This window comes from Tamandua tetradactyla, chromosome X (assembly GCF_023851605.1).
Source record: "Tamandua tetradactyla isolate mTamTet1 chromosome X, mTamTet1.pri, whole genome shotgun sequence".
Taxonomy (NCBI): domain Eukaryota; kingdom Metazoa; phylum Chordata; class Mammalia; order Pilosa; family Myrmecophagidae; genus Tamandua; species Tamandua tetradactyla.
Genome location: NC_135353.1, coordinates 23,195,372 through 23,207,012, shown reverse-complemented (window position 1 = coordinate 23,207,012; position 11,641 = coordinate 23,195,372). Strand labels below are relative to the sequence as shown.

Sequence of the window (11,641 nt, the reverse complement as noted above, 5' to 3'; positions counted from 1 at the left end):
AATGAAAGAACACATCATATATCAGAAGCTTTACAGAATGATACTCATGTCAAGTTTTATCTTTTTCTCAGGTAAGAAATTTATTCTTATTATCTCTTCCAATGTCTCATAGACATAGGTTATAGAAACAAGCCATTTGAAAAAAGAATGCCATTGGAGATTTGCAGGGCTGCCTCTCAGTGGCTTCCTTTTGGTCAATACGGCTATAGGTCAAGCTGGAGCTTCAGTAAATGAATTCATTCACTCAGTATTGTGTATGATTGGTAGAGAATTGGCCCCATGTAGCCAGTGGCTTGGACTACTGCCTTTGACATTTCTTAATGCAGCTCCGATATGCCATTTGGCGGCTAATGCACACCTAACAGAAGCCTTGGGTTTTCATTTGAGCTGCTTCCGCTCACGCACAGTGCTTTATTTGAAACTCCCTGGAGCATTATAGCATCATCTTTCTGCTTCCATTATACATATATGGTGAAGATCATAGGTTACAGATGGGGAAACTGAGGTGTGACAAATACTGGTAACTGACTCACAATGACAAACAGGAATGTGGTCTGAGAAGGCCGAGACCTTGCCTTAGACTCTGTGACAGGAAAAGAGATAGATTCTGTCTTTGTTTCTGCTTTGCAGTGAATAGAACTACTTCAACTGAAGTAGCTGGTAATTTGGAGACCTAAAGAGAAGGTTATCTTAGAAAACTGCAATCTCATCCATATTAAGTAAATGCAGTTTGCTCATTTGGCACACTAGTCTTTTGTGAAAAGGTCATAAATGCCAGTGAGTGACAATTCTTGATGAAATAGACCTCAGGTTTAATTTGAACAGCCGTTCAGATTGAGAGCCAATCTTCTGGAAAAATACCAAATCATCATCACCATCTATAACAAACACTGCCTGGCTTCCTGCTGTTTACAGGGCCTGGTGGGAAACCTTGTTTCTTATAATAAAGGTCGAAACGGGGCCCACGGGGCACAGTGGCAGCTCTGTCACCTGGCCTTGCATACCTGCTAAGATGTTGATTTATCCTTTCCCCACCTGTTTCCTCAAAAAGCAAGAAACTTTCTCCATTCTCTATCCAAAATACCCAGCACAGATTTTCACCCACAGTTTAGGTACACAGTACATATTTGATGGATTTAATAGAATAATGTGATTTGAAATAACAAAACTTCGTATACATGTATGGTGGTGGTGTGTGCAACACAAATTCTAGTGGCTTTTTGTGACGGGTCATGGGTGTGGAATAGAGGGATCTAAGAGTCTTTAGAGTAGCCATGGAATAAAAGGGCAAGAATATGTTATCCTGGAAAGTTTGGATGGGAGTTTGGAGAATGCCTTTGTCAGTTAAAATAATGATAGGGGTGCAGATTTTAAATCTGCAGAAGTCATTTTAAAGCAATTACAAGGGTTTTGAGACTGTTCAAGTCTCAAATTCATGAGTCATGCCAGTGATTCTTTTAGGTTATCAAACAATTTACTATATAATTGTCTTGCACTAGGTGAGAAATTCATTATTTTATTCCTGGAAAAAAAATACTCCATCCTTAAAACAGTGGTATAACCAAGGTTCAGTGCCCTTCAGGCTCCAGACGATTCACCAGTCTCCCGACTGTGAGGGTCCGTGTGAGGGAGAGTAATAGGGCCAAGTCCATTTCATGCAGAGAGTGATTCAGAGATGCTCTAACTTGGATGGAGCAGATGGAGACATGGAGAGATGCCTTAACTGATGGAGGCAGAGGATCTAGCAAAACCATGTCCATGGAAGAAGCAACCACGGGTCGAGGAGAAATCAAACCTCTCATAAGGTCCAAAGGGTGAGAGCAGGATCAGAAAAGAAGAATGAAGATTGATACCAGGAGCTGAGTAGTTGTAGGAACAGAGCAGGAAGTAAAAGATAAAGCAGAATGAAAGGGGAAGATCAAGGTTTTAGGCCGTAAGTAGGACTTAGTTTCCTGGTACTTCTTTTTGACCGGTGCTGGCAATTGGGTGCATGATGGGCAGGTGGGTGAGTCTCGGTGGAAGAGCAGTTGTCCCAAAGCCTATCCCCTAACACACACACACACATACACACATACCAACTCCCCTGCTAAGTGGAGTAGAACAGGTTTTGCTGGGTGCAAGAGTGGGACACGTGTTTTGGAGCATTCTTGAGGTGGGAGTCTGGAGTTTTGTGGCACTCGAACATAGGGTGCCGAAGGCAGCCTCTATGGTGAATACCTTTTACTCCTATATTAGATCGTCAATCTAGGTTGGAGTCAATCTTCTCGAGAAGTTCTCATATATGCAGACAACCTGACCAGGAATCCTTTGAGACAGGAGGTTTCTAAAGTGATTTCAGAATATATGTCATTAGGCTATAGAGGACGGCCAGATCAGGGTCAGTCAGGAGGTGGTGGGAGTGGAGCGGTCTTGATCTAAAGGCATTTGTATAGCCAGGGTGCAGAAAAAGTTCCATCTTTTATTAAGGAATTCATTTGGTGGAGAAGAAGTGGCAGGATGAACTTTTAGAAAAACCTCTAAATTTTAGAGCTGAGCTATCCTATATAGTAATTATTTGTAACACGTGTCTGTATAAGGTTAAACTAATAAAATTAAATAAAATAAAAAATTCAGTTCTTAATTACACAAGCCACATTTCAAGTGCTCAATAACAACAGGAGGCTGGTTGCTACTTTACAGGGTGGTGCAGACATAGGACATTTCCATCATCCCAGAAAGTTCTATTGGACAGTGCTGGTCTAGAAGTTTGTGGGGACTGGCCCTTTGAGAACAGACATTTTTTTAAACAGCTTTATTGAAGTATAGTTTATATGCCATAAAGTTCACCCATTTGAAGTGTACAATTCAATGGTTTTAGTATATTTACAGAGATGTAAAACCATCAATCTAATTCAAGAACACTTTCTTCACTCCACTGGCAGTCACTTCTCATTCCTACTCCTGCCCTCAGCGCCCGGCAACCACTAATCTACTCTCTGTCTCTCTGTATTTGCCCGTTCTCTATATATTGCCTATGTAAATGGGATCATACAATATATGGGCTTTAATGTGACTGGCTTCTTACACTTAGTATAATGTTTTCAAACTTTATCAATGTTGTAGCATGTATCAGTTTTCATTCCTTTCTATTGCTGAATAATATTCAATTGTGTGAATGTGGAAAAATTTCAGTTTTCCAGGCTGCTTAAGTAAATGCCATGAAACGGGTTGGGTTAAACAATGGAAATTTATTCTGTCATGATTTGAGGCTGAGAATAAGTCCAAATCAAAGTGTCATCAAGGCAATGCTTTCTTACTGAAGACTGGCTTTCTGGGGCTGGCTGCTGGCAATCCTTGGTTCTCAGTTTGTCACATGGCAAGGCACTTGATGGCCTCTCCTGGTCGCTCCCTTTTCTTTCGGGTTCCATTGATTTTCAGCTTCTGGCTGCTTCCTTGTGGCTTGCTTTCTTTTGGTCTGAATTTCATTCTGCTTATAGGGACTCCAGTAATAGGATTAACCTTCATTCTGTTTGAGGTAAGCCACACCTTAGCTGAAGTAACCTCATCAAAAGGTCCTACTTATAAGGAGTTCACATCCACAGGAATGGATTAAATTTAAGAACATGTTTTTCTGGGGTATGTACTGCTTCAAACCACCACAATGCCTGTATTTTCCCATTCATCAGTTGATGGTCAATTGAGTTGTTTCCACTTTTGGCTCCTATGAACAATACTGCTATGGACATTTTTATACAAGTTTTTGCGTGGATATGTTCTTTCATTGCTTTTGGTTATATACCTAGGAGCGGAATTATAAAGTTATTATGGTAACTCTGTTCGTCCTTTTGAGGAACTGACAGATCATTTTCCAAAGAAGCTGTACTATTTTACATGCTCACCAGCAGTGTATGAGAATTCCAATTTTTCCACATCCTTGCTAACACTTGTCATTATCTGTATTTTTGAATATAGCCATCTTGATTGGTGTGAAGTGATACCTCACTGTTGTTTGGGTTTGCATTTTCTTGATGACTAATGACACTGGGCATCTTTTCCTGTGTAAGAATAGGTATTTTGTTTGGTGATGCTCAGAGCTCTTGGTCTGGAATATTATACCTGCTAGACTCTGAAGCATATATTTCTTTCTTTTTTGGGGGTGGTGGTGCATGGCCCGGGAGAACCCGGGTCTCCCACATAGAAGGCGAGCATTCTACCACTGAACCACCTGTGCACCCTTATTTGTTTTTATTTTTACAGACACATATTTCCTTGATTGGTGCAGTCATGGTACTTCTGTACCCAGCTTAGGACTGATCAGAAAAGCACACATGATAGAATGTTTTCTGAGTGATTGAGTCTGTGATTATCTGCTATACTCTGTCTCAGGGCCAGTAGTTTGTAGAGATTTCATTCACCAATGGTGAAAATATTGTTGGGGGACTGCATAGATTGAAGAATAGTTCTGGAATGCTGTTTTCCCCCTGTTGTTAGCTTCCAAGATATGGGTGGAGTTCTATGCTACTTGATTTTTTTTCTTTATTACCTAGTCTCTTTTGAGTTGGTCTACATGTCAAGGATTATGGGAGCGGTTAGCATCACAACAGAGTTAGGGGAGGCAGAGGACCTAATAATTCCACTCAGGTAATAATCTGCAGTCTTTTTTCTTCAGGAAATCATTCCTCTGTATACCCCATTACCCAGGCCTGGGAGTCATCCTGCATCCTTCCCTTTCTCTCACCTTCCACATCTCATTCATCATCGAGTCCTGTTCATGCCACCTCTAAAATATATCCCAAATCTGAAAACTTTTCTTTTTACCATCTCCGTTGCCTCTGCCATAGCCTGAGCCAACACCATCTTCTACCAGATCACTTCAATAGTCTCCTAACTTGTCTCCCTGCTTCTATACTTGCTCTGCTAAACAGCAGTCAGAATGATGCTTGAATAAGTTAAGTTGTTCCTTTATTCAAAACTAGCCAATAACTTCCCATCACAATGAGAATACTATCCCAACTCTTTTATAAAGCCTAAAAGACACTACACTATCTGGTCTTCAACTACCTCTTGAGACTTATTTCTTACCACACTCCTCCTCTCTCACTCCACTCCAGCCACCCTACATTCCTTGCTGTTCCTTGAATATGTCAAGTACATTCTTACCTCAAGGCCTTTGCACATGCTTTTTTCCATGTGTGGGTTATTCTTACCCCATATCTTTGTAATGCTAGCTTTTTTCATCCTTCAGGACTAAGCTAAATGACTTGGAGAGTTCTTTCTTAACCATCCTATGTAATGTAGATTTCCCCGTCCCCTCATCCCCACTCACCCCCTTTATATAACTTATCAGCTTAGCTTCCTTCAGAGCACTTTTCATAAACTATCATTATTTTCTTTGCTTGCTTATTGACTGCCTCCCTCTCTGGAATATAGAGTAAGGACAGACCTCGTGTGTCCTGTTCACCACTCTGTTGTTGTATTCTAGCACTGACACATAGTTGGTACTCAATGACCATCATTGTCGAATGAAGAATTATCCAAGGGATTTCTGGCTTTATGAGTAAGGGTATCCATTTTGTTGGGTAACACATGGGCTTTGAGCCAAAGATTTGAAAACCCAAGAACATTACCTACATGACGGTAACTTCTGTGTATCCTGTTCCAGGAAGCACTCTTCGTAGGTCACACATGTTGTCAGCAGCCTCGGTACTTGGAAAGCATGTGTGTTGGACAGAAAATTCTATGACTGATGACTGGTGACAGATATGTGGCTCACAGTGGGGTACTTCTATATATATGGCAGACTGGGTAAATCTGAGGATCAGCCTGGTTAATCAAAGGACCAGTGGAAAGTGTGGGTAGTGGGTGGTAGGTAGTAATTTTGATCTCTGTGATTGTCTATATTATGACCATGGTGATGTCCAGTACCAGGAGATATCTATTGTATCTACTAAGACAACCTTGAGTCTGCTATAGAAGGACCAGTCTGTAAAGTTTACTAATGCTGCGGACATTCATTTGCAAGGATATGAGATACCTTGCTTAGGTAAAGGCTCCATATAATATGGGAATGAGTGTCTGCCCACCTCCCTCTTATGAGTGGTTGCTGACATTTTCCAGCTGAGCCAAGCATAGTGCACTCTGGGCAGAATACTCACCCTCAGAGTTGCCAGACTTTTCTCAGTAGAAATGTAGTTAGTGCTTTTGATGGTCCCCTTCCCTCAAATCTGTTATGCCTCCTCTCCCTCTTTTGATAGGAAATATTGCCAGGTGGTTAGCTGGGCCTTTGAGCCTTACACCAACACTGATGCTCTGTCAGGCTGTCTGAGTCAGAAATATGGTGTAAAAAAAAAGAGGAAGATGGTCACCTCATGAGGGAGAAGCAATGACCAGGTCATGCCCAATGTGCCTGACCACAGACAAACCCCATTTGTCCAGTCCTCCCAAGACGGTGCAGGGCATTGAATCTGGAACCTATGAAATGGTTTAACATTTCAAGGAGAAATTCTGCCAAGAGAGGGCAGGGAAATAAGTACAGAAACTATCTTATGATTACTTAATGCTGTCTTCAGTAGAAAATAAAGGGACAGCTTTATTGAGATACAAGTCAAATACCATACAATTCACCATTTTAAGGTGTGTAATTCAATGGTTTTTAGTATATTCACAAGGTTTTACTCACCGACTTAAGAAATGGGATATAGTAGAGAGAGGAATTCGCCTCTAATCTTTTGGCAAAAGTCCTCTAAGAGAGCAGGGTAATGGTTGTGTTTTCAGTTTAGAACTTCTCATTCTATGCCAGGTATTTCACCCACATCCTTGATACTTTTGCACAAGGATAGCCCTTGTTGGAGTCCCACCGGTCTCCAACTGAGTGCCCTAATACAGGGCACAACAACTTGTTCAGTAAACAGCTATAAAGGATGTACTATGTGCCAACCACTATGCTAAGCCCTGGAAACTGACAGTAGAGGCAAGAGTCTGGTTATGTTACTGTTCTGAAAAAATCAGATAACATAAGCTGTGGAGCATTTTGGGAAGAAAGTGGTATTGTTTAATGCTCAATTTGGCTTGAAAATTGCTTGAACATGGCATCACCAGGAAAAGACATAGGCTGGAATAAGCAGCTTTGGAATTTAGAAAAAGACACAATAAAATTACTTATTTACTCCACACACTTCCAGAGAAAGATCGGCAGCACTTTCTCTTACTGTGTCCATCTGCTAGATGCAGAAAATGATGGCTGACAGACAAAGGCATCAAAAGAAAAGAAAATTACAGACCAACGTCCTTTGTGAATACAGATACGAAAATCCTCAAAAAAGTACTAAAAAAAACTGAGTCCAGCAGCATATTAGAAGGATTTTGCACCGTGACCAAGTAGGACTTACCTCAGGAATGCAAGAGTGGTTCAACATGAAAATCAATTAATATAAATACAGGACATTCATAGATTGAGGGGGGAAAACACTACCTGATAATCTCAATTGACACAGAAAAAGCATGTGACAAAATCAACACTTTTTCATGATAAAAGACATTCAACACACTGGAAACAGCAGGGAATTTTCTCTACCTGACAAAGAGCTTCCACATAAAACCCACAGTTAACATCATAGTCATTAGTGAAAGACTGGGTACTTTCCTGCTAAGATGATGAACACAGTGAAGATGCCCGCTGTCACCACTTCTATTCAACCTTGTACTGGAAGTCCTAGCCAGAGTAGGCAAGAAAAAGAAATTAAAGACATCCAGATTGGAAAGGAAGAGTTGAAACTATCCCATTGGCCGGTGATATGATCTTACATAGAGAACATCCTAAAAAAGTCTATAAAAAACTATTTGAGCTTAAGTTGGAGGATACACGGTCAACACACAAAATAGTATATATCTTTTTTTATTAATTAAAAAATTAACAAACAAAACATTTAGATATCATTCCACTCTGCATATACAATCAGTAATTCTTAATATCATCACATAGTTGCATATTCATCATTTCTTAGCACATTTGCATCGATTTAGAAAAAGAAATAAAAAGACAACAGAAAAAGAAATAAAATGATAATAGAGAAAAAAAAGACTGTACATACCATACCCCTTACCCCTCGCTTTCATTTACCACTAGCATTTCAAACTGAATTTATTTTAACATTTGTTTCCCTTATTATTTATTTTTATTCCATATGTTCTACTCTTCTGTTGATACAGTAGCTAAAAGGAGCATCAGACATAAGGTTTTCACATTCACAGAGTCTCATTGTGAAAGCTATATCATTGTTCAATCATCATCGAGAAACATGGCTACTGGAACACAGCACTACATTTTCAGGCAATTCCCTCCAGCCTCTCCACTACATCTTGAACAACAAGGTGATATCTACTTAATGCGTAAGAATAACCTCCGGGATAACCTCTCGACTCTGTTTGGAATCTCTCAGCCATTGACACTTTGTCTCATTTTACTTTTCCCCCTTTTGGTCGAGAAGTTTCTCTCAATCCCTTGATGTTAATTCTCAGCTCATTCTAGGGTTTTTCTCAGTCCCTTGATGCTGAGTCTCAGCTCATTCCAGGATCTCTGTCCCACATTGGCAGGAAGGTCCACACCCCTGGGAGTCATGTCCCACGCAGAGAGGGGGAGGGTGGTGAGACTGCTCCTCGTGTTGACTGGAGAGAGGGGCCACATCTGAGCAACAAAAGAGGCTCTCTTGGGGGCGACTCTTAGGCCTAAATTTTAAGTAGACTTGACCTATCCTTTGTGGGGTTAAGTTTCATGTGAACAACCCCCAAGACTAGGGGCTCAGCCTATAGCTTTGGTTGTCTCCACTGCTTGTGAGAATATCAAGAATTCAACTTGGGGAAGTTGAATTTCTCCCCACTCTCACCATTCCCCGAAGGGGGCTTGAAAATACTTTTCTAGTCACTGATCAAATCATTCTGGGATTCATCAGGGGATCACTCTGGACAAACCAACAAAATCTCATGTGCTACCTGAGATTCCTAACACTTATGACATTCAATCAAACTATCTACATGAGTTATATTAGGAAATGCTCTAGTCAAAATCTAAATTTTGTAACAAATAAACATTTTTTGCTTTAGTCTCACACATAAGGTGACATTTTAAAGTATTAATTATCATCTATTTTCAGCACCCTGCAGTAATGACATTCCTTTGTTCTTCTTCATGCAAAAACATTTTTTAAATTTGTACATTGTACATTTTACTATTATTATACACTCTAGCCATTCCTAGATTATACCATCTCGATCTTTAACATCTATCTTTCTTTCTGATTTCATTTATGTCCCTAGCCCTCCTCCCTCTATCATTCTCACATGCAGCTTCATTCAGTGTTTTAACATAATTACATTACAGTTAGGTAGTATTGTGCTGTCCATTTCTGAGTTTTTGTATCCAGTCCTGTTGCACAGTCTGTATCCCTTGAGCTCCAATTACCCACTATCTTACCCTATTTCTATCTCCTGATGGTCTCTGTTACCAACGACATATTCCAAGTTTATTCACTAATGTCGGTTCATATCAGTGAGACCATACAGTATTTGTCCTTTAGTTTTTGGCTAGTCTCACTCAGCATAATGTTCTCAAGGTCCATCCATGTTGTTACATACTTCATAAGTTTATTCTGTCTTAGAGCTGCATAATATTCCATCGTATGTATATACCACAGTTTGTTTAGCCACTCGTCTGTTGATGGACAATTTGGCTGTTTCCATCTCCTTGCAATTGTAAATAATGCTTATATATCTTTTTATATATTAGCAATGGACAATACTAAAAAGAAATTAAGAAACAATTGTATATGCAACAGTATCAAAAAACACAATACTTAGCAATAAATTTAACCATGGAGGTGCAAGACTTGCCCGCCGAAAACTACAAAACATTGTCGAAAGAAATTAAAGAGAATAAATGGAAACATATCTCATGTTCATGATCAGAAAAGTTAATTTATTCAGATGGCAGTACTTTCAAAGTGATGTTCGGATTTATATAGAATCCTTATCAAATATCAACAATTATTTTTGCAGAAATGAAAAAGCTGGTCCTAAAATTCATATGGAATTACAAGGGGCATTGAATAGCCAAAACAATCTCAAAAAAGAGGAACAAAGTTGAAGGATTCACACATCCTGTTTCAAACTTACTAGAACGCTACAGTAATTAGAACACTGTGGTACCAGCATTACAACAGACAAACAGACCAATAGAATATAGTTGAGAGTTCAGAAATAAAACCCACACATCTATGGCCAATTGATTTTTGAGAAGGGGGCCAAGTCCACTCAGTGGGGAAAGAATGGTCTGTTCAATAAATGGTGCTGGAGAAACGGGATATCCACATGTAAAAGAATGAATGAAGTTGTACTCCTGCCTCACACTATGTACAAAAATTAACTCAAAACAGAGGGAACACTTAAATGTAAGAGCAAAAACTATAACTCTTAGAAGAAAACATAGGGATAAATCTTTATGACCTTGAATTTGGCAGTGGATTCTTAGAAATGACACCAAAAGCATAGCAACAAAAGAAAACATGGATAAATTGTATTTCATTAAATTGAAAGCTATTATTCATTGAAGGATACTATTAAGAAAGTGAAAAGAAGACCTACGGAATTGGAGAAAATATTTAAAGATCATAAATCTGATAAGGGTATTACATCCAGAATATATAAAGAACTCTTGCAATTCAACAATAAAAAGACAAACAACCCAATTTTTACAATGAGCAAAGGACTTGAGTAGAAATTTTTATGAAGAAGATATACAAATGGTAAGCAAGCACATGAAAAAATGCCCACACTGTTTGCCTAATGTAAATCAAAACCACCGTGTGCTACCACTTCACACCCACTAGGATAGCGGTAATGATAATAATTATAGTAGTAGTAGTAGTAAAACAAGTTTTAGTGAAAGTGTGAAGAAACCAGAACCTACAAAGATTGCTGGTAAGAATGTAAAATGGTGCAACCACTATGTTAAACAGGTTGGTGGTTCCTCAATATTTTAATTACCAGCTGCTAAAACAAATACTGTACAGTGGGCTGGTTTAAACAATGGGAATTTATTGTCTCATAGTTTTGAGGCTATGAGAATTCCAAAACTGAGGCATTGTCAAGGTGATGTTTTCTCCCCAAAGACTAGTATTCGGGAGCTGCCTGCCAGCCATCCTTGGTCCTTGGCTTTACTGTTACATGGCAGTGCATATGGCAATGCCTTCTCCTTTCTCTTCTGGGTTCCACTGACTTCCAGCTTCTGGCTGCTCCCCATGGCTTCTCTCTTTATTCCTGAAGTTCTTCTGCTCATAAAGGACTCTAGTAGTCTGGATTAAGGCCCAATCTCATTCCTTTAGGCAACATCTCAATTGAAGGAACCTCATGAAAATGTCCTACTTACTATGGATTCACACCACAGAAATGGATTAAGATTAAAACATGTTTTCTAGGGAACATAACTCCAAGTCACCACACTCAATAAGATAAACGTCGAATTATTGTGTGAACCAGTGATTCCATTCCTAGGTATTTACCCCAAAGAATTGAAAACAGGTGTTCAAACAGAATGAATGGTCATAGTGTCACTGTTCACAATAGCCAAAAAGTAGAAACAGCAAATACCCATTAATAAATGAGTGGATAA

General features: G+C 39.4%; 1 protein-coding gene across 1 annotated transcript in view; it reads left to right on the top strand.

The window, feature by feature from the left end:
- ADGRG4 (adhesion G protein-coupled receptor G4) overlaps positions 1-11,641 on the top strand; it is a 182,763-nt gene continuing 171,122 nt past the window's right edge. The window contains 1 exon segment of the mRNA XM_077146785.1: positions 1-71. Coding sequence (XP_077002900.1) covers positions 2-71 — 70 coding nt within the window. The 5' untranslated portion in view covers position 1.